This window comes from Xiphophorus couchianus, unplaced genomic scaffold (assembly GCF_001444195.1).
Source record: "Xiphophorus couchianus unplaced genomic scaffold, X_couchianus-1.0 Scaffold1000102, whole genome shotgun sequence".
NCBI lineage: Eukaryota > Metazoa > Chordata > Actinopteri > Cyprinodontiformes > Poeciliidae > Xiphophorus > Xiphophorus couchianus.
Genome location: NW_020963015.1, coordinates 725,001 through 747,520, shown reverse-complemented (window position 1 = coordinate 747,520; position 22,520 = coordinate 725,001). Strand labels below are relative to the sequence as shown.

The 22,520-nt window shown below is 47.5% G+C and overlaps 1 protein-coding gene across 11 annotated transcripts in view; it reads right to left on the bottom strand.

The window, feature by feature from the left end:
• The window catches only part of pde4dip (phosphodiesterase 4D interacting protein), a 78,714-nt gene that overhangs the window by 9,389 nt on the left and 46,805 nt on the right, over nucleotides 1–22,520 (bottom strand). For 3 of the 11 annotated variants that reach the window (XM_028011812.1, XM_028011817.1, XM_028011816.1), the window contains 23 exons: nucleotides 22,202–22,325; nucleotides 21,962–22,116; nucleotides 21,715–21,829; nucleotides 15,819–15,956; nucleotides 15,614–15,733; nucleotides 15,034–15,111; nucleotides 14,127–14,336; nucleotides 13,893–14,051; nucleotides 13,534–13,629; nucleotides 13,311–13,448; nucleotides 13,066–13,245; nucleotides 12,417–12,611; nucleotides 11,719–11,931; nucleotides 11,422–11,545; nucleotides 9,872–9,960; nucleotides 9,090–9,223; nucleotides 8,703–8,976; nucleotides 7,638–7,809; nucleotides 7,451–7,567; nucleotides 6,657–7,029; nucleotides 5,538–5,773; nucleotides 5,414–5,462; nucleotides 139–398 (listed from right to left, as the gene is read on the bottom strand). In XM_028011812.1, the coding sequence (XP_027867613.1) occupies nucleotides 139–398; nucleotides 5,414–5,462; nucleotides 5,538–5,773; nucleotides 6,657–7,029; nucleotides 7,451–7,567; nucleotides 7,638–7,809; nucleotides 8,703–8,976; nucleotides 9,090–9,223; nucleotides 9,872–9,960; nucleotides 11,422–11,545; nucleotides 11,719–11,931; nucleotides 12,417–12,611; nucleotides 13,066–13,245; nucleotides 13,311–13,448; nucleotides 13,534–13,629; nucleotides 13,893–14,051; nucleotides 14,127–14,336; nucleotides 15,034–15,111; nucleotides 15,614–15,733; nucleotides 15,819–15,956; nucleotides 21,715–21,829; nucleotides 21,962–22,116; nucleotides 22,202–22,325 (3,749 nt within the window). Of the gene's footprint in view, nucleotides 1–138; nucleotides 399–5,413; nucleotides 5,463–5,537; nucleotides 5,774–6,656; nucleotides 7,030–7,450; nucleotides 7,568–7,637; nucleotides 7,810–8,702; nucleotides 8,977–9,089; nucleotides 9,224–9,871; nucleotides 9,961–11,421; nucleotides 11,546–11,718; nucleotides 11,932–12,416; nucleotides 12,612–13,065; nucleotides 13,246–13,310; nucleotides 13,449–13,533; nucleotides 13,630–13,892; nucleotides 14,052–14,126; nucleotides 14,337–15,033; nucleotides 15,112–15,613; nucleotides 15,734–15,818; nucleotides 15,957–17,233; nucleotides 18,670–21,714; nucleotides 21,830–21,961; nucleotides 22,117–22,201; nucleotides 22,326–22,520 lie in introns of those variants that run through there. The other 8 variants (XM_028011807.1, XM_028011810.1, XM_028011811.1 and 5 more) reach the window with 6 other exon arrangements.

Below are 22,520 nucleotides of genomic sequence, written 5' to 3'. Positions count from 1 at the left end.
TTGTGTTCTGCTGCCCCCTGCTGGTCAGATTATAACAGTTTGTAGTTTATATTTGTGTTCTGCTGCCCCCTGCTGGTCAGATTATAACAGTTTGTAGTTTATATTTGTGTTCTGCTGCCCCCTGCTGGTCAGACTCACCGGTTCCAGTAGCATTCCCGTTTCCCTCGGGTCTGAGTCCGCCGGCAGCGTCTGCGTCGCAGCACAACTCCGGGTCGCCGTTGGTGGAGCCGTGCTCGTCTGACACATAGGAGATGCGATCTGATTGGTCGGTGATGTCAGAGAGGGCGTGGCTGCTGCTGGGTGAGTCGGAGCCATGATGATGATGATGATGATGCTGGTCAAGTTTGGCTTGGAGAGACTCGATAACTTTATCCTTCTGCTGCAGCTCCTTACTCAGCCTGACACAGAAACACAGAAACATAAAAACCCTCAGGCATCAGAACCGGATCCACACTGAGGTCAGACGCTACGGGTTTCAGCCAGCAGCCCAAAGGTTAAAGGTCATGACACTGAACCAGAAGGCTGACCGGAAGGGCTGAAGGAGAAACAAAATCCTACCAACACATCACTGGTGAGCACGCCTCTGCTAATCTGCTAATGAGCTAAGAGCCGAGCTAATGTCTAGGTTAGCGCTTTAGCATTTTACTAAATTTGAAAACGTTCACCTTCCCCAAAACGCTAATTTCCTGGTTTTCTAAACTTTCAGTTGAATAAACTTCAACATTTGTTTGGTTACCGACTGTTAACAATTCTTCAAGTAGTTAGCAGCTTATCTTCATGCTCTTACTTTGACATGTGTATGCGGCAGTTCCGTTTCCTCTCTTCCTGTTCTCTAAAACAAGATTAAATGAAACTGGTCCACAAGGGTTGTAGTCTTTGAAGGAAGATATAATTTAAATTCTAGTTAGTGTTTTAGCATTAGCATCGGCTACATACTGTGTTAGTATAGTGCTTTAGCATTAGCATCTGCTACATACTGTGTTAGTATAGTGCTTTAGCATTATCTTCCACTGCTGGTGTAGCACGTTAGCATTAGCGTCCCCTAAATTCTGTGTTTTGGTAGCGCTTCAGTGTTTATGTTTAGTGGTTTTAGGTTAGCACAGCTAACTCTTCAGCTAGCTGTACTCAGCACTGCAGCAATGGGAAGTCGGCTGCTTTCCATGAACTTACATGTTACTTTAGAGCAGCTTACTTGGCATTTTCCTGAAGATGCCAAGTTTCTTTACCTGAACTCAGTTCTTCCATCCATTAATCACGAGTTACATTCCTGTAACTTACAGAGCAAAGCAGGAATAAGAAGCCAAATTAAAAGAGGATCTAAATATTTTAGATATTTAGAGATTATTAAATATTTAGAGAAAAAAGTTGATGAGTAAAACTAAGTAAATGTGAGTTTAATGAGCTGGACGTCGGAGCGGCTGCCTTGTGACCTGATGAGCATCAGCAGGAAGTGAGTCACCTGCTGGCGTGGCGTCGCTCCAGGGAAACCTCTTAGTGACTGCAGGTCTCACATGTTCACAGGAGCAGCGCTCGCCTCTGACACGGAGCCACCGGATAAAAATAAAAACGGGGACGGACCCGACCGCACGACTGCAGCTGAAATGTGTGGCCTGCAGCTGATTTAATTAACGAGATGCGTTGAAAGTCACAGGAATCAATGCTTCACTGGGGCACAAACAGCAGTGATGATCTAAACAACACTGCCGTCTGCTAATTCAAGAGGAAACAAATCCACAGCTAAGTTAGCATGAGCGGCTCTGGATTTAATTAGACCAGTCTGATGAAGGAACCTGCTACAAAAACTCACATTTCTCTTCTGAATGTCTATTGAAAAGCTTTGAGAATCCTGAACAGATTCTGTGGAGCTTTCAAAGGTCCAGATCTAAACCAGAACAAGATCCACATCACTGGCATGAAGTCCAGTTTGGAGGCTGGACTGAAGGGTACCGCATGATCGACCCGACTGGACTGAAGGGTACCGCATGGTCGACCCGACTGGACTGAAGGGTACCGCATGGTCGACCCGAACCACTGAAATCCGTTCTCACTGCCGCAGTGGCGAAAATCTAATCATTTTGTTCTCAGCCTCATGTCTGGTATTCAAGTTTACACCCAGCAAACCTGAAGGTTTCCAGAGCAAAGGTTCTCAGGAACGAACGGATCTAGACGAAAAGTTTCTAGACGAAAAGTTTCTAGACGAAAAGTTTCTGGATTTTGGCTGCAATTGATTTGACATCCTGACATGTTGCCCCTCCCTAACTGCCCCATGCCTCGGTTTTAGGGTTCTGCTGGGTTCTGCTGGGTCCGGGTCGGTCTTACTTGTGGAGCTGTGTGAGCATGGCTCTCCTCTCCTGGTCCGTCTGCTTCTTCAGCTGCTGCAGCTCCCTCTCCTGCGCCTTCCACTCCCACAGGCTGAAGGAGAACAGAGCGTCTCTGTACAGCGGGCTGCTCCTCGACAGCATCGTCTTCCACAGCGGCGCCATCCTGAACCTTCCGACCCGTCCGCCGGGTTACCGACCCGCCGCGGCCGAGCGCTTGCCACCGCACTCCGACTGCCTCATTCGCCCGGGGTCGTGACCCCAAGGGATGAAGAGAGCGGCAAGCGAGCAGGTGAAAAGCTCAGCAAATCCTCATTAGGTCTGAACTGCCAGGGAGACTTCGGTGGCTCTCCAACACGCAGATGGTGGCTCAGCTGCTCGCTCAGCTCTAATCCCTCCACTTTCCAAACCGAGTCTGTTTGCGTCCCACGAGCCGCCAGCGAGCCGCGGGATCCAGTGACGAACGCAGCGGATGGCCGGACTCCGCAGGGCTTCACGCTCCAGCAGCCAGAGAGAGGCAGAGTTCCTCTTTCATTGGCGTTTCCGATCCGACCCGAGTGGACCCTCCGATCCAAACGGCGCTGAGGTCAGGAACCGCAGCCGGAGAATCTCTCCATGTCAGGACAGGAAGCTCCAGCTTAATAACGGGGAGTCTGGCGGCAGCCGCTCCTGATGCTCCGCTGCAGCAGAGCGCGCCTGGTGCTGCAGCCTTTAGCTCCTCCTGACCCAGTTCCCCCCAGCCGGGCTTTAATAGCTTAACCTGATTAGCGGCTGCGCTAACGACTAACGACATGCCGCCGGCGCAGAGCCGCAGCTGCTGCCAGACCAGCACTGCATTCACACTGGGAATCCCAGAGGTCAAGAGGTCAGAGCCTGGAAACACCAAGGGGATGGTGCTGGGATTACTGGGATTAACATGAATTATGATGATTAGAGCAGAACCAGAGCAGAACCATTTCTGCTGCTTTGCACCTGAAGCTTTGGGTCAGGTTAGGAGATTAACCGGAAATAAGAGATTAAATCTGAGGATTTTTATGAGTAACAGCAATTTATACAATTAGACTGAAGCAGAAATTAAGACACCATTATTATTCCATCCATCCATCGTTCCTCTCTGAACGGTTCATCATTCCTATTTTTTCCCTCCTTTAGTTCATCTCTTTCCGCCTGGCAACAAGAACTAATCTCGGTTTACGTTCCAGTTTTCTCCTCAGAGTTTGGTGTCGGACACGACGTCCAGCAGAAGGAAACGATCTGACATAAATTCAGGTTTTCTTACAGCAGAATCGTAAAAAAATGTAAAATATAAAACCTTCAGTGGAGATAAAATTTATCCGTAAATAAATAGTAAAAAATCACAGAAGAGTTTCTGATTGATTCTTTTCTTTTTCTAAGTTCCCAGAAGTAAAAGCCTAAAGAGAAACAGAAGTTTTCTCTTCAACTTGGTAAAAATAAAAAAAAACGGTTCATGTCAACAGAACTGCACTCATCACCCAACAACACAGCATTTAGCTGGAGCTAATGCTACAACAACACAGCATTTAGCTGGAGCTAATGCTACAACAACACAGCATTTAGCTGGAGCTAATGCTACAACAACACAGCATTTAGCTGGAGCTAATGTTACAACAACACAGCATTTAGCTGGAGCTAATGTTACAACAACACAGCATTTAGCTGGAGCTAATGCTACAACAACACAGCATTTAGCTGGAGCTAATGTTACAACAACACAGCATTTAGCTGGAGCTAATGCTACAACAACACAGCATTTAGCTGGAGCTAATGTTACAACAACACAGCATTTAGCTGGAGCTAATGTTACAACAACACAGCATTTAGCTGGAGCTAATGCTACAACAACACAGCATTTAGCTGGAGCTAATGTTACAACAACACAGCATTTAGCTGGAGCTAATGTTACAACAACACAGCATTTAGCTGGAGCTAATGCTACAACAACACAGCATTTAGCTGGAGCTAATGTTACAACAACACAGCATTTAGCTGGAGCTAATGTTACAACAACACAGCATTTAGCTGGAGCTAATGCTACAACAACACAGCATTTAGCTGGAGCTAATGTTACAACAACACAGCATTTAGCTGGAGCTAATGCTACAACAACACAGCATTTAGCTGGAGCTAATGTTACAACAACACAGCATTTAGCTGGAGCTAATGTTACAACAACACAGCATTTAGCTGGAGCTAAAGCAACAGCGCTACAACACAGCATTTAGCTGGAGCTAATGCTACAACAACACAGCATTTAGCTGGAGCTAATGCTACAACAACACAGCATTTAGCTGGAGCTAATGCTACAGCACTAAAGTGCTAACTTCAGTTCAACTATCTGACACCCTTAAATGTTGTATTCATGTTTTATTTTGTTCCTGTTTGTTTTTGTGTGAAATAAAGTTATTGGGAAAAAGAGGGAAAATGTGAGGAAATGAAATGGAACTAATAACAGCCACTTCAAAATAAAAGCTAAAAGCATGAATATAAACATTTAACTTTGACAGTTAAGATGTTTATTGATTCTGGAATCAATTCGATTTCTGGAAAATGTATTTAGGGAAAGCTACGTGTGCTAAGATAAAAAGTTGGCTCCCCTATTAGCAGGGAAACAAATGTTCCACAAGGAAAATTAAATATTAATTGATTAAAGTGATTATTGATTAAAACAATATTTCAATCTAAAGTTGTGTTTTTTTCCTCCAACATAAATTTTAAAGTTTCAGGTTTAAAATGTTTCTTCCTGTTAAAAAGCAGCAGAGAAACAGCTGATAACCTCCAGAACCTCTGCCTAGCTATGTGACGGACCGGCTGGACGGTTCTGGTTCCTGTCCAGCCGGTCCAACATGAAGTGTAATCTCTGCAGTAGAAGAAGACGGGTCCAAACAGGTTCTATGAGCAGCAGAACCGGTTCGGGAGCTCAGACACGGATTTCTATCTGGTGAATCCATCAGGTCTGTTTTTAACCAGCCGACCCGGATCGGTTCTGCCCTCAGGAGGAAACGTCCTCCCGATAGTTTCCACTGAAAAGCATCGATTCCCGGCAGAAACCCAAACAGGAAGCAGAGAGTTCTGACCGGACGGCGAGCAGCTCCGTCGTCTCCTCTGGGTCCTCAGACGGATCTCCTGTTGGGAAACGGCAGCAGGAGTCAGCGAGGGTCCGTTTGGTTCTGAGCTCCTCGGGAACCCGGGGCCACTCACGTCCGGCGATCCTGGCGCCGACCCGCTGGGCCAGGGCGGCGCTCTGGGCCAGCTGCTCCCTGAAGCTCTGGCCCGTGTAGTAGTCGACGTCGTTGGCGCGCAGCAGCTCCTCGAAGGCCCGGGTGGCGTCGGCCAGGTGGCGGCGCAGGACGCCGCAGGCGGCCCGGCCCTCACGCAGCCGCTGGCGCAGCAGCGACAGCTCTCTGGCCTGGGCTTTCAGCAGAGAGTCCAACTTCCTGCAGGAAACCAAAATGGCCGTTAGCTGCAGGTTCACAACGTTCAGAAGGACGGGTTCTCAGAAGGACGGGTTCTCAGAAGGACGGGTTCTCAGAATCCTCAGACTGACACCGGGCTGCTACGCCTGGTTAGCGACCTGATGGAGCTAATCAACCACTGAGCTGGAAAACAAAAAGATTAAAGTAACATCATCATCGACTTTATCCTGGTTTGCTTTTCCTTCTGTGATTTTGGTTTAATTAGTTTTTGATTCATCCTGATCCACTGAGCCGCACCGCTAACTAGTGATGCTAAAGGCTTAATCATAAATATTAGGTTAGCTAACAATAAATAGTAGTTCACACTAAAATGCTAATATAATCATTAGCTTCAGCTAAAGCTAAATAGCGTTAGCTCTGAAGTGCTAACCATGATATATCAGCAGATTAGCAGACGTTTTCTCCTCAGTCCTGATTTTATTGTCTTTCTAGTTTGATGCTGAAATGTATCGTCACGTTTCCAGATTTCAGCAGGTTTTATCCCAGATTTAATCCAGATTTTTTCTGCTTCCATTTTGATTTTTATCTCATTTTTAATCCAACATTTAATGTGTTTTCTGTGTGATTGCATTTTCATTTTCTTCTGGTTTTATCTTGGTTCTAACAATCTGTTTTAATTCATATCTTTTTTATTGATTTATCCTGAATATAATCTGATGTCTGCGATGGATGGCGTGTCTCTCGCCCGCTGGCAGCTGGAGAGGCAGCAGCACCCCTCCCAACCCCAAAGGGATAAGGGTGTAAGAAAATGGATGGCTGGATAATCTGATGTTTTTCTTGGAGTTTTTCCCAGAATTCATTATGAATCAGCTGATTTCATCATGTTTCTATGAGTTGGACGAACCCCGGCCAGTTTGCAGAGTTTCCTTCCTCCCTCCTGCCTCCTTTCCTCAGCTGGTCCTCCAGAGCGTCCACTCTGGACGCCAGCTCCTGAAGGCCGTTGTCATGGTGACGCTGCGAGGCTCCGTCAGACGACCGCCAGCCCTCGTCGTCCTCCGCCTGCGGGGAGCGGCCGACCTCGCCGGGGGCGGAGAGGCGGCGCAGGCGGCCCTGCAGCCCGCGGATCACCGCCTGAGAGCGGCACAGCTGCGAGCGCAGGTCCTCCACCAGGCGCCGCAGCGACGGCCCGTCGCCGGGGTAACCACAGGGCTGAGCGCCGCCGGGCCACCACTGAGAGCCCAGGTCCAGAGACGTGCACATCTCCAGGTCGTCGAACTCTGAAACACGCAGCAGCAGAGCGTCAACATCATGGCGTCTTATGGAAGAACCACAGTTCAGATTATCTCAGTTTCCCAAACATCAGCATTTTCCAGCGTGGATTATCCAGGGACTCCCAGTTAGAAACCTGGAGCTAACCAGAACAAACTGGGAGGCTCAGTTAAGCTTTTGGTTCGGTTCAGTCAAATGAACTGCTTGACTAGTTAGTTATCATAACTAGTTAAGCTGGTTGTGCTAAATCTGATCATTTATCATAAAAACATGTCTGAAGCTCTGCTGCAGGTTAAAGACGAGGCCCTCTGCTGCCCTCTGCTGTGTGTTTGAGTGTACTACAAGAAAAGCTGAGGGGGTTAGGCCTGATTCTGTGACCCCCAGTGGCCCCCATGACCCCCAGTAACCCCCAGTGACCCCCAGTCCTACCTGGGCTGCTGGCCTCCTCCCTGTCAGCCTCGTTCTCGCTGCGGCCGCAGGTCTCATAGCCCAGGTCCTGCAGGTCCACCTGGACCAGCTTGCTGTCCTGCTGCACGGCTGTTTCTGCTGCAGAGGGACAAACGGGTCACATGACTGCGCAGCGTCTGCAGCCTGATGCGTCTGCGTCTGCGCTCACCCAGCAGCTCTCTGTAGTCCTGCAGCTGCTCGGCCTTAGCCTGCACTGTGGCCTCCGACACCATCAGCCTCTCCTGCAGCTCCCGGCTCTTCAGCTGCAGACGGACCGTCTTCCCACACGCCGCTGAGGGCGAGGCGTCCAGCCGCCGCTGCTGATTGGACGGCTCGTCATCCTGGATACAGGCAGGGGAGAAACAACATGGCTACTGTCCTTCCTTTCATATCAGCCAAACAGAACAGCTGAGGATTCCTGACTTAAGATGTTTTCTGTAGGAGATGTGAGAGTTTAACCAGAACCTTCCAGGTTGGAGAAACTGATTCACCTGAAACCGCAGGAACCAGTCCCAGTATCTTTACTGGCTCCTTAAAGGGCCAGTATCTTCTAAAATGTCTTTTTTGTATCTTTCTATCATGTTTTCATGTTTTTCCCTCATAAAAAACAAACCTGTAATGTTGTTTTGATTCATTTATGTTTGAGGAATCCTTTAATCTCCATGGCAACCATTCAGCTGTTAAACCGCCTGGGGGGACCTAGCCCCGCCTTCGAGGTGAAGCTCCTCCCCCACTCAGCAATTAGGAAACAGCTGCTGAGCTCATTATCAGAGCTGCTGCTCTGGTAGAAACGTTGTTAAAGGTTAATAGAAGAACCATGTTGGGACGACTTCCTGGAGGCGGAGCTTCAGGAAGAGCAGGAGTTTCTTAAAGTGACAGAGACCCAATTTCAAGGTGGTAAATCAGGAAGTAACATTTTGTCTCCAAAATGTATGATAATGTTAAGTTTTCCATTGTTGAACTGAAAAACTGTTTTTGTTATTTTTGGTCATTGAGCTTTTTATTTAGTTTTTCATTTCTTCCAAACTGGGCTTGTAGTTTGAAGTTACTGCAGTAAATAAAAGCAGTTTGTTCAGACTGGAGATGGAAAATTTCTATAAAAATATATTTGGTAAACATGTGATGTATTTATCATTTTAATAACTGCAGTTAACAGTTTCTTTATTGTGCTATAAAACATGATGCTGGCCCTTTAAAGCCACTGGTTGCCATGGTGATCGTATTCCGGTCCTACCTGTGAGGAGCCGGTGAGCGTCTCCGCTCTGTCACCCTCCTCTGTCTTCTGGTCGTCATGGCTCTGAGTCCTGACGTCGGACAGAGACGGATCTCCATCCCAAGCTTCCCACATCCCAGAGCTCTCCTCTTCCTCCTCCACAGTCACATCCAGCTCCTCCTCTTCCTCCTCCACAGTCACATCCAGCTCCTCCTCTTCCTCCGCAGCCTGCCTGCCGCCAGCCAGCTGGAGCTTCAAGTCTTCGTTCTCTGATCGCAGGCTGAACAAAGTTCTCCTTTAAGAGACACCAGGAGAGTCAAACGGTCACCAAGTTAACCTGCTAGCGATTCCTGGACCCGCTGGGTCGGTACCTGGACGCGCTGCTCGGCGGATCACGGAGCGCCTTACCTCATCTGGGACAGCGAGGAGAAGCCGGCCTTCTCCAGCTGAGCCTTCAGCTCCACCAGCTCTCTCTCCACCACCTGCTTCTGCTCCACCAGCTGCTTGACCTCCATCAGCCCTTCAGCGTCCAGCTGCCGACCCTGTCAGGAAGCAACGAGCAAAATCTCACTGCAGCTGTTAACGGCAACGAGGAGATTATTAATAATTAGGCACCATTGTCTAAAAAGTATCTGCAATAATAATAAAATACTAATCATTCACTAGAGCCGCTAAAGCTAAAGCGCTACACCAACACAGTATTTAGCTGAAGCTAACGCTAAAGCGCTGTACCAGATCAATATTTTATTAAACAGTCAAGTAAATCAGCACTTTATAATTTACCCAGAAAAGTTACTTTAGCTCGGTGGTTCCCAAAGTGTGGGGCGCGCCCCCTAGGGGGACGCAGTGCCATTGCAGGGGAGGCGGGAAGCAGTATGGATGAATGAAAACAAAAAAAACAGTCACACAAAAGTGTTTCACTGTAAAGATGGTTTGCAGTTTGTTTTGTTGCAACCTGAAGTGTGAAATAAACTTCAGTGGAGTTTGAAGAGAAAATGTTTGTGTAGGTTTATGTCTGGTTGAACGATGTTTGTGCCCAGTCGATTCTGTTTTTGGGGGTTTATTGTAATTCATAAGGGCCCAGAAAATCTTTGGGAATCTTTAGGGGAAGAGAAGTACGCTAAACATTTTCCAAGTTAGTAAAAATGCTATGCATGTGGTTAGCTAGCGACTGCTGCTGGAGCTCTTACCCGGGCAGCACACTCCTCATCATCATCTTCATCAGTGAACTCACTCTTCACATCTTCATCTGCCTCGTCTTTGTCCTCACCGCTCAGCTCTGTAGGGGGAACAGATGCAGAGAAAGCAGGAAAATTTCAGCTGTGGATTCCTGACTGACTGAGTGAAAGCTAGACTGGAAAACCTGGAAAACCCAGATGAACTTCCAGGAAATGCTCATTCAACATGTTGCAACTTCCAGGAGAATCTGGGGCAGAAAAACTGATTTCCTGTTCAAAGCTGCTGCAGTTTGAGCTCCACTGCATGTTTCCAACACGCCTGATTTAATTAACATTTTAATCTTCCTGATGACCAGTGAAGGGAAAATCAGTTTTGGTCTGAAGATAAATGGATCCAAAGCAAAACTGAACTTCCTGATGGTTTCATTATTCATAAAAACTGAATAATTTATGGTTAAGTTTGTGAGTTATTTATGTTTTTGTGGATCAATTTAGCATATTGGTTTTTTTTACCCCTCCAGGGTCTTCTGTGGCTCTAGTGTCCCTTAAATGACAGTAGGCTGACAGGAAACAGGGAAGGAGAGGGGGGAAGACATGCGGCAAATGTTGTCAGGTCCGGGAGTCGAACCCGCGACGGCCGCGTCGAGGACTCAAGGCCTCCAAATACGGGTCGCGCTAACCACTACGCCACCACGGCACGCCCCGATTTAGTGTTTTACCTGTGAATTTACCCACCTGGATGCAGCCAAGAAAGGTTCAAATGATGCTTTTGGGTTTTTTTTTTACTGCTGTTGCTCAATAATCACATTTGTTTCAGACAAGAATGAGTTTTGATGTTTTAACTTTATGTAAAATTAAATATATGACTAGTTGTAGTTGACAGAAGGAAGCGTTGCTGTTTGTGTCTCTGTGTTTCTGAGAGGAGGAATCTGGAGTCAACAGTTTAAAATCACAAACACACGATGCAAAATCTGCAGCTTTATTATTTATTATCGAGGCTCCAGGCAGGAAAACAGCGTGACACACACACACACACACACACACACACACACACACACACAAAATAAATAATGATAAAACATCCCATTAATCAGACCAGGAAACGCTGGAAAAAAGCAGCTGGTTAGATTTTCTTATCATTTCAACACAGAAACCCAAAGTCTGAACATGCTGTTAGTCACACTAAAACTGAATTATGAGCTTATTAATAATATTTAACAATCGTACTTACACAAAGTGATGGTGCCAAAATGAAGCATAGTTATTATAATTTAAGCAAAAAAACAGTAAGAGTGATAAAGAATTTTTATTTACTGAAAATAATAATATATGCACATAAAAGATTGATTAATTTTTTGTCACTGTTGGTTTCTCCGTCTTATCCTGGATGTAAACACAGTTTATAACTTTCATTTTATTTTACAAACATTCAGAAGGTTTTCAGGTTAGTATTTCCACCCAGATCAAGCAGCCGCTGCCCGTCGCTCCAACCCGTCACCATGGTAACAGCGCCCCCAGCGGCGCGGAGGGGAACTACAGGTACCGGCTTCTCTGATGCCCACCTCCAAACTCAGGCTGCCGGGCGGCTTCCTGCCGGACCAGAACCTCCCTCAGCTCCTGGACCTCCAGGGTCAGCCGCTCCACCACAGGAAGGTCAGACGGGTCCGCCATCTTCCTCTGAAGGTCCTGCAGGGCAGAACCAAACCAGAACCAGCAGAACATGAACAGCAGCAGCACTGCTAGGGGGAGCTAGATCCCCAAGAAAATATCAGATTATTATTTCCTTTTCTAGGAATATGTTCTGCAGCAGAACATGCTAGCTGCTAGCCCTGCTAGCCTGGTTAGCTGCAGCGTCTCACCCTGATGACTTCCTCCTTCAGGCTCAGACTGCGGCTCAGATGCTCCAGCTGCTCGGCCCGACTCCTCGTCTCCTCCTGGTTCTGCTCCTGCTGCATCTCCTGCTGCAGCGCTGCAGCCGTGTTCGGCTGAGACCTGGAGCCCAGCTGCTGCCGCAGCTCCTGGACTCTGCGGGTCTGTTCTTCCAGAACCTCGGTGAGTCGGGCTGCTGAGTCCTGAGGGAGTCGGCAGCGTGTCAGAGTCCAAAACCTCCAAAGAGTCAAACTTAGAACGAATCGTTACTGAACATGTTTTCACTCTGATTGATTTCATGATTGTTTTTGTGATTGTTGAAATATTCCCAGGACATTTTGCAATATTTTCTCTCGTTTCATGGAAAATGCAACTTTTGTTCCTTGACATTGATCACAAACTGCAACCTGACATCAAGTAGGAAATACTGCCACCTGCAGGTGGGAGTTAGTATCACTTAAATCCAATGCTTGTGACAGTTTTGTGGAATAAACTAATTTTGTTGATTTTCTGCCGATTGATGTAATTTGGCAGCAAACAGGTGAAAACTGCTTTGATTTGATTTTTTAAATAATATTTAACAGCTGAAATCGTGAAGTATTTGTGTTTTTCTGGAGTCTGGAGGGCCACATGAGAAGCTTCGGCGGGCCAGATCTGGTCCCCGGGCCTCCAGTTTGGCCACCAGTACCTGGATATACTGGTCCCTGGCGCTGACGGTTCTGAGCAGATCCTGGACCTGCTCCTGGTGCTCCCGGGCCTGCCGGGTCCGGTCTGACATCACTTCCTGGAAGAGGCGGTCTTTCAGCTGGAGGCGGAGCTTCAGCTCCTCCAGAACCTGACCTGGCGCCGACTGGACCCGAGGCAGCAGAGAGTAGCACAGGTCCTGCAGGAAACAGAAAGAAAAAAAAAAACTGTATATATATATTGTATATTTGTAGCCTGTTAGCTTCATGTAGCTGGACTTGGCTAACTTTGTTTTGCTTTCCTTCACTAGACAAGAGAAGCTAACCTGTGCTGAGCAGTTTTTATTTGTTTTGTTTATTTTGGATATTTGAAATGTTTTATATTTCTAGTGTTACATATTAATTAATTTGAATGTTTATTGATCTTTGAGAATCTGTTCTAGCTTTATTGTTAGCATCATATTAGCTGAAAATGGTCTCAAAACAACATTATTGTTTATTGTGATAACTTCTGGGACGATTTATCGTCCAGCATCGTTGGTTCTGGTAACAGACGTGGCGCGAACAGAACCGGTTCTGGAACCAGAACCACGTCAGTGACAGAATCGTTGCAGTAGGATCATTTCAACCCGATTCCAGGAACGTTTAAATCACCTGGGTCTCCTGCGTGCGAGCGAGCAGCGCTGCCTGCAGCTGCTCAATGATGCTGTCTCTCTCCCTCAGGATTTGACTGGTCCGCTCGTCGGCGTCCCGCTGCTGCCGCCCGGCGCCGGTCCAGGCGTTGGCCAGCTGCTGCAGCTGCAGCTCCTTCCCCCTCAGCAGCGCCTCCAGGCTCTGGGTCAGACACACAGAGGGTGGGCAGGGAGCCGGCGCCTCGCCGCAGCGGAGCGAACACTTACAGCGATGGTTTCCTCGTTGTTGGCCAGAACGCGGCGCTGCCTCTCCAGGTCTCGCTCCTTCTCCCGCAGCAGCAGCTGCAGCTGCCGACTCGCTGCGTCTCGCTGCTCCGCTGAGCGAAACTTCTCGTCAACGGCTCGCTGCAGGGAGGCCGGAGCAGCAGGACCGGGTCAGGTTTTAGTTTCAGCTCATGATAATAAAGATAAATCGGAGGATCTGCTTCACCTCCAGCGCTCGGTCTCTCTCCGCTATTCGCTGCCGAAGTTTCTGCAGCCGAGAGTCTCTGTTCTCCTTCGGTTCCTTCAACATCTCACCATATTCCTGCAGTACAGACAAAATTAATACGTTTATTTAATAACGGAAGAAAAGGAGGAGAAACTGTTTACAGACTTTTATATTAATCTAGAAGAATAAAATATAGAAAATGATGAAAGGAATCGCCTTCATGAGAGAAATACATCAATATGGAATGAAGAAACATTTTTTAGATTTGTTTACTAAATTTAGAAAAAGTTAAATGTTAAAGCAAAAAAAAAAAAAGTGCAAGGAATAGTTCGCTCTGCTGCTGCAGTTTGACCTCTGACCTGAAGCAGCTGCTCCTTCAGCTGCAGGTCGGCCCTCAGCTCCGCGACGCTGCGCTCTCTCTCCTCTCTCTCCCTCCGTCTCTCTTGCTCGCCCTCGCTCAGCTGCTCCTCCCTCACCTGAAGGTCGGACCGGACCGTCTGCAGAATCAGCTGCAGTTCCTGGACACAGAAACCCATCAGAACTTCTGCTGGAGGCGCCGGCGTCCGGCAGGGTCAGTCAACGGGTCCACTGACCCGGTTGTGTCGCTCCGTCTCCCTGCGGTGCTGCAGCGCCCCCTGCAGGTCTCGCTCCAGCCTCTCCAGGGCCCGGTTCTGGTCCTCCTGAGCGCGGTCCGCCCGGCGCTGAGCGCGCTGGGCCGCCTGCAGCTCCAGCTGAGCCTGGAACAGCGCCGCCTGCAAGGCCAGAACCTCGCCCTGACCCGGAGCCGCCTCGGTACCGGACAGCTACGGGTTGGGGAGGGGCGGCGGGTCAGTTAGCTGCACTGTACAAATGCATGTCTGCATTCTGCTAACGTCAAAAAATAAAACTATGCAGCTGTGGCGTTTCCAGAGATCACACGCAAAAAAAACAGAAAATGATACCAAATATTTCTGACCGAAAATATTTTCTGTTTACATAAATCACTGACGTAAACATGAGACACATTCATAATTCAGCCATGGTGGCGCTAGCGCTCATCATCTATCTGCCAATAAGAGGAGACTTCGGCGTCTGAGTCAGAGCAACAAGCCCCGCCCACTTGGAGCAGCTACATATGCGGCGTTATGCGGCCATTTTGCATTAGCCTTATGGTTTCTACACGTTGGAACGAAACTAAACTGTTTATGAACTGTGATGCTGTGAAGCGCACTGGAAAAAACAACAAACCACAAAGACCACTTCCTGTCGTCTTCTTTGTCGCTTCCTCCAGTAGCAAAAGCCGGATGTTCATCATGTGACTCGTGATGTGAAAATAAATCTTTCCATTACAGTTTTGTGAAATTTTGTTCCCATATGGCTGAAAAACAATATCATCTCAGAGCGAAAGCCTTCTATCAAAACGGGAGTTTTTATGAAATTTGCTCATTTCTTTTTGTGATTTTCGTTCCAGTAACTCTGTGGTTCATGGACACACTCGGAGTTTCAGATGACAGCACAAACCTGGCTGCGGTCAGCGACCTCCCTGAGGGAACGAAGCGCCTGGTTCTGCTCCTCCAAGGTTCTGCTCAGATCAGAAACCTGCAACAAATAAACCTGGAGATGCACCTGTTGTTCATTCAGGCAGGTCGCAGGAAAAACTCAAAGCCACTTTATTCTCTCTGTGTCGGCTACACACAGAGAGGCTGTTGCCATAGCAACAACAGCTCCACTATCGAATCAGGATTCATCATGGAAAAACACTCAAACATTTCCCCATGAAGATCAGAACATTCAGTCTGTTACAGTTTCATGTTTTCAGGCTGGATGTTTATTTTGTGATTATTAATAACTGATCGTCTACTGATGGTTCTTAACTGAATAAATTCTGCAGCATCTACATGTTACGATTGTCAAAGTCAAGCTAGCATAACTGAGCTACGTCCCTCTTCCAGCATATTGTTTTGTAATTGAAACTTTTTCCTGTCGTAGTGTTGACAGTAGCAAAGCACTGCGTCTGTTTTTCTTTCATATATCAGACCTAGCACCAATGCTAGCCGTTAGCCAGTAGCTTTTTGCATGCGGTGCGTTATGCTGGTCTCACCTCCGTCTCCTTGGAGACAACGCCGTCCGTCAGGTTCTGGACAAGTCTCTCCTGCTGCTGCGCCTCGTCCTGCGCCGAGCGCAGCTGCAGCTCCATGGCAGCCAGACGCTCCTGCAGCTTCTGCAGACCAGACAGAAACATCCTCTGCATCTCGGAACCGGACCGGCCCTGGAGCCGGTTCCGGCCCGGGAGCCGGGTCTGGTACCTGGTTCCGAGCCTCGCTCTCTCTGATGTTGACCTGCAGCGATCGGACCTGGTTCTGGGCCTGCTGCAGTTCTCCCACGCACCGACCTGCGGCGCTTTGGTACCGACAGAGCTGGTCCTGCTGCTCACCGATCAGCTGCTGGGAAACGCAAAAGGGAAACAGGAAACGCGTCAGGGAAACAGGAAAGACAGAAACAGCATGAAGCATCAGGAGCAGAAATCTGGTAAAACCCCAGAAATGTTTCAGAGTTTAAACGACTCACAGGAAGTCAGACGTTTTGTGACTGAATCTCATTTTCTTTTTACAAAGTTTTAAGAAGCAGAAAAGCTGCTGGTGAAACAGCTGGTTGCTTCTGATCGAACGTCTGACTTCATTTACGTCCCAGTTTTACGTGCGTTCTGACGGTTCCACATGGAAACTGGTTTGGGAGCAGCTCTTTTCCTGGTTCCTGTGGTTCCAGCAGCGGTCGCCTTCCTCCTGGCTAACCGCTACAGAGACGATTCGGTGAAATCTGCCTGGAGATTCCTCGCTCCGCTGGGTAAACTGGGAGCTCTCTGCCACATCCAGGCCCATCATTTACATCACAATGGGAGCTATGAAGGCCGCCGCGTGGAGACTGTTGCCAAGGCGACGCAGGGGTTGCTAGGATACGGACTTTGGGGCGTGGTAACAGGAAAAACTCCCGTTCCACGGCTGACTTTTTAAATCCAGAGCAGGGATGTCCAACATGCGGCCTGGGGGCCGTTTGTGGCCCTTAGGCTGAAGTTTGAGACTGATACAAATTTATCCCGTCCATTAAAGGTGGTTGATGCAGATTTACTTTTTATAAATTTATTACAGACATAATTTTCTTACGATTGAAAATGTTAAATAGAAAGTATTCACCGTTTTATAAGAAGCAAAACCTCGTTTATCCAACAAATCAGTAAATTTATTTAAGATGGTTAAATATTAGCAAGCATCTTGACATTCTGTTCTTATAACTGGAAATAAATGTGCTCTAAATATTAAATGTGTGAAATGTCTGTCTTCTATTTCAGCAAAATCAAATCCTTCCTTTCCTAAACATAAAAAATTAACTACTTTATTTCCTTGATTTGAGTTCTTTTTGTTTTTTGGCCCACTTGACAAAACTTTGCTCAGTCCTGATTATGGATGTTCGACCTCATGGACGTAAAATTTTATCGAAATATTTTGTAGCGACATCGGAACATTAGACAAAAACCTACGTTGCTTCTTTCTTACTCAACTATATGACACCTTATAACCAGAAAATGTTAACTAGAAATACTCAGTTCCCCGACATGTGGCGCCCTCTGCAGGCGGCGCCCCTATGGCGCATGGCCACTTTTCCCGCCACTGCGCGGCCCCGGGCCCTGATAGCGGCCGCCTCGGGTCTCCTGGTCTCCATCTACCTGCTGGAGGCGGAACGGGCCGCACTGGAGGTAATCATCCAGCCACTGCTCCTCCAGCTCCGCCTGCAGCTCCTCCTCCGGACAGAGCACCACCACCTCCGGGACGGCCGGGTGGGAGGACAGGCTCGGATCCAGTTTGCATTTGACCAGAACCGGGAGCTTGCTGCCCCTGGGCGGGGTCACCGGCCGGTACTCCCAGCCCCGCAGGAGGCCCAGCAGCACCTCCGCCCCGGACAGGGAGCTCCCAGTCTGGGGTTTTCTCCAGATGGGGCACGTCTCCTCCGGGTTCGGGTTCGGTTCCTCCTTGGTTCTGTGGAGCTCCAGAGACTCCACGGAGGATGCGGGGCTGTGACTCCGTTTGTCCGCCTCGGCTGCAGGAACATCCATCGGGACAGGTGTTGCCTCGGAGGTCCTGCTCAGGTCCTCCATCCCCAGAGTGGAGGCGGAGTAACGGGTCGACGGCCCGCAGGAGGTGCTCCTGCGCCCGAACCTTCTCGGAACCTTACAGACCGCCTCGTAGTCCGAGTCCGCGACCCGCAGCGCCGCGCAGCCGCGGCACCTGCGGGTCTTCTGGCCGGCCTCGGCTCCGGTGCAGTGGTGGAGCGGCTGGTCCGGCGCCGCATCCTCCCGATCCGCCCAGGACTCGAACCCGGAGAACACCAGGTCGTCCTGGATCAGGTCCAAGTAGTTGCCGTCCAGGTCTGCGTCCTCCCCGCCGGCCTCCCCCGGGTTGCTCCTGCGGTACAGCCCCGCGATGCAGAGCCGCAGCCGCTCCTTCTCCAGCAGCAGCCGCTGCAGGCGCTCCAGGGACAGCGCCTCCACCCGGGCCACCACCGTGTCGAACCGGAACATCCGCTCCAGCATGAAGGCGCACTTGGAGCAGGCGAACTCCCCGCGGCCGTCCCGGCCCAGCCCGCGGCCCAGGGCGTGGGCCAGCAGCACCTGCAGGCTCAGCTTGGCTGCGGGGTGGAAGATCCAGCGCCGCTGGTTCCCGCACAGTTCCCGCGCGCAGATTCGGCAGGCCTCCTTCATCTTCACCGCGTCCAGCATCCCGCAGGGGTCAGAGGTCACGACTGGTCTTCAGGTCTCAATTAAATCTGATTTCAATCATGAATGACGCCGCAGAGTCCCGCAGGCTGATGGTGATGCGGCGCAAATCTCGCCGGATCCCGCAGGCGGGTCGGGAATCACGCAGATTCTCCTCCGGGCTGTGATTTTTTTATTTTGTTATTTCCGGAAGGTTTTAGGGAAATTAATTCGCGGCTCCTTTAAACCTTCCGATGACAAGGAAAATAAATCCCGGTTTTCCTTCTCCAGGGTCAGAATCTTTACGGTCCCGGTTCTGGTTCTGGTATCAGTTAACGGCAGAACCAGCGGAGCGGAACCGCTGCTTTCACTGCGAAGAGGCGACGGAGAGGAACACAAAGATCCTCTATGTCAGACAGGATGCGTCACTCCGCAACCAAAGATCATATGTATGAAGGAAGATGCGTCACTCCAAAAACTACAAAAATCCCCGATGAATGGCTGTTCTGTGACCGTGGCGCCACCATGTGGCCAGGCCGGAGAATGCAGCTTTTAACAGTTATTTTGATGAATTTATCAAAGAAATGGAAAAAATCAGCTATTTTTATTATTTATGCGTATTTGCAGAAATTCAACCGTGTCTTCCTCTTTTTATGACTAAATATTCAAAAATAACATTTTATTTTCCCAAAATGTTTATATAAAATGCTTTCACTGAGAGAAAAGTGTAACGTGAGTCAAATTCATTGTTTCCACAAACTGATATTTATTTATTTACTTTTATATTAATAGACTTTTGTCTTTAATACCATTTAAATAAATCTGTTGCAGTATGTTAGCATCATATATTAAACACTTTGCATGAAAAACATTCAAAGTAATAATGCTTCATGAAATTCCCCCAAGACAAGAAAATGAGGCAGACTTTAAAAGCTACTGAGTCAGAAAGGGGATTGTCGTTTATTTTCTGCTCTGAAATTTGTGGAGGAGTGAGACCTCTTGAAATTAATTGTACTGACAGGAAGAGCGGTTTCTCTGCCCTGGTCTTCACCTCACTGTCTGCCTACAACCAGGAAACGTCACATTTCCTCCAGAAATTAATCACTTCCTCCTGGAAAATAAAAAGTATCCTGAGAGCGAGCTTTTGGTTACCGGTGGCAACCGATGGTAGAATCTGGAAAAAATATCCTCAAAAAAACATCAAGCTTTTCTGGTGCAGGTTGGACAGAATATCCTGCTGCAGTTCTGGAGAAGAGCTTCCAGCTTTCAGCTTGTCGTCTTAAAGGGACAGTACGCCTCAAAATAAGCTGAAATGTTTCACTGGGAGAGGAAAGTTTCCCCAGCAGAGACAGACTGGGACCAGTGATGGACGGATGGAAGACTGGTCACGTCAAATTTAAAGCTACTTTATTCATCCCAAACAGAAATTAAATTCTGCCGCGGTGGGAAGAAACAACATGCAGTAGCAGTCAGTCTACCAACATTTCTGAACAGGCCTCTGGCTTCATGTCAGTCTCATGACTATTACAACACGCTAACATCTATTACTCCACAGCAACACTTCCTGGATGACATCATCGCTGCTAATCCGCCACCTTTGCTTTTGCCGCTCCTCTTCACTTTATCATCATGATCACTTTATCATGATGTTAAGATAAATTTCTTAACATCATCATTTTGTCACAGTAAATTCCAATAAATGATGTTCAAAATCCACTAAAAACTGACCTTAATCTCAGGATTATTGGCTTGATTATTTCTATAAATACCAATAAACTAGACTGCTGTCGTAAATAAACCTGCCGCAAGTGGGAATGTTTTTACAGAGCAGTTTCTGTGGGGCTCTTACTGCTGTGACACAGTCATTTATATCACAACAGAATCGTACCAGGCCGTCCATTAACTGGTTCAAGCCCGTTTCCGGGGCAACCGGAGCGTCTGGTTTCACCGCCTCACAGATAAACCAAACGTCTCCATCCGTCACATTGTGCAGCATCTACATTGATAGATCTACGGCCATGTGGGGTTTGTCTTCCTGGACCGCCACCGGATCCACATCTGTCACTTTCCGTTGACGCCACGGCAACCATCCATCGTCTGGGACGAGGCTCGCAATCAAAGATCAATTAATCCCAATCAGAGGGAAATGCCAAACATGGCCGACTTTCGGCGGCGGGGACAGCTGACGGGGACGGACGAGCCGTCGCCATGGTTTCTCCTCCTGCTGCTCAGGAAATGGTCATTGTTCCGAACGGTCAGCGGATCGCGATTACAAACTAATTTACTGACGAATGTTTATGTTTTATTACAAACAACATTTTTATGTAACATTTATAAAAACTGAACAGACTTTATAAAGGATATCTGTCTGCTGCAAGGTGCAAAGAGAACAGAAAAATAAAATAAATTCTGGTTATTTAAATAAAAATGTATAAAAGCCAGAGATTAATCAGATTTTATCCTGGTGCACCAGCAGGTGGCGCTACAAAATATTAAACCGCAGGAATTCATTTTAAAAATAAACAGATTTTAGGAGTTTTCTGGAGTTTTTATTCAGTGCAGTAAAAGCAGTAAATAACTGCGTGTCGTTTTCTGAGGCTGGTTTTACCTTCAGAAGGAAGAGCAATGACTCCAAACATTTTGACTTTAACTTCCCTAATGCAGCTGATTAGTTTCATCAAACATGTTTGAGGAAATTTAGCGGCCATGTTGGATGTAATCTTGATGAAGTCCAACCGAGAAAAAACAGAAAAGATCAGAGGTCCGAACACACGACCCTGTGGGATTCCACCATCATTTCAGCAGAAGCTGCTCAAACGACTGGTGGTTTAAATGTTTCTAATTTAACATTTATTTTGTTTTTAGTTTCAGATTTTAACATGAAGGAAATCTCCCTCAGGGATTCAAACTCCAACTCCAGAAAAGTTCAATAAATTACAGAAAAACATAAATGTTAAATATGTTTCAACTTTGAATAGACAATTTTTTTAAAATACGCATCAAGTTTGTTTTAATATTTTTAAAGCCACATTAATTACAGAATAATTAAAGCTGTTTTTTTGTTGTGTTTAATCAGATGAATAAAATTATTTCAGCCAAACATTTGTTTTAATTAGCTTTGATTGATTAATTATATGGATTTATTGCATTGAAACCTTTTCTTGTATGATTATTTAGACTTTTTTATATAAAGGTTCCAGTTGGAACTTTGCATGTTTCTGGTACACCAGTATATCTGACGCACAAGCTACATTCGCTAACAGCAATAGGCGATGAAGCCACTTCTCTCTGACACTGGACTGGCTCATTTAGTCGATAAATATTTGGATTAAAATCTGATTAATTATTTACAGACTTTATTAAATACTTTCACATTTTTCATTAGTTTAAAATCTTCAGTCTGAAGTTTTATTTTTGCTCTGGCCGTCAGCAAAAGACAGATGGGGTGAAAATACCTCGGCGTCTCGTTTTCTGTTTTCCAGCGAGGATGAAAGGTCATGAACTTTGACCTGGAGCTCTTCGACCTGGAGACTTAGCGACTGTTTCTGCTGCACCAAATCCTCAACCAGCCTGAAACAGGAAGTGGAGTGAAGCTCAGAGATCTGAGGGAAGAACTCGCCCAGAACCAGATCTACATGAAGTCTGTGGTGAACGGATGTTGGGTTTATGTTGGAGAGGAAGAGTGAAAAGGTTTTCAGTCACCTGTCTGTGTCAGTCGGACTCGTCTGGACTCGAGCCGAGTCTCCGTGTTCCTCCATCTTCTCCAGCATCTCCCTCTGCAGAGCCAGGCAGCGCCGGGCCTCGGCGTCCGCCAGCGCCGCCATGCGCCGGGCCTCGCTCCGGGCCGCCTCGGCCTCCTGGACCACACAACCACAACGCTCAGGTGTTCAGTTTATGATGACCGTTTCTGGGTGATCAGCCAATCAGGAAGAGTCTCTGGACCTTTTGCAGCAGCTGAACTTTGTCCTCCAGGATCTGCTGCATGTGTCTGACCTCGTCCTGCCGCTCCACCAGGCGGCGCTGCAGCTCTGCTTCATTCTGATTGGACAGGACCTCGGCTGTGGATCTGAGTGGGTCAGAATATCAGCTGCTGTTTTAGCGAAGCGGCAGAAATACTTCAGCTCCTAAATATCAAAGATTCTCTTGTATTTATAAAGAGAAAATGTAATTTTTGCTTTTAGATGGATATTTCTGGTGGTTATTATCTGAGAGTCATTTAAAGGGATCAGATTTCGCCTCCAAACTGGATTTAATATCAGGA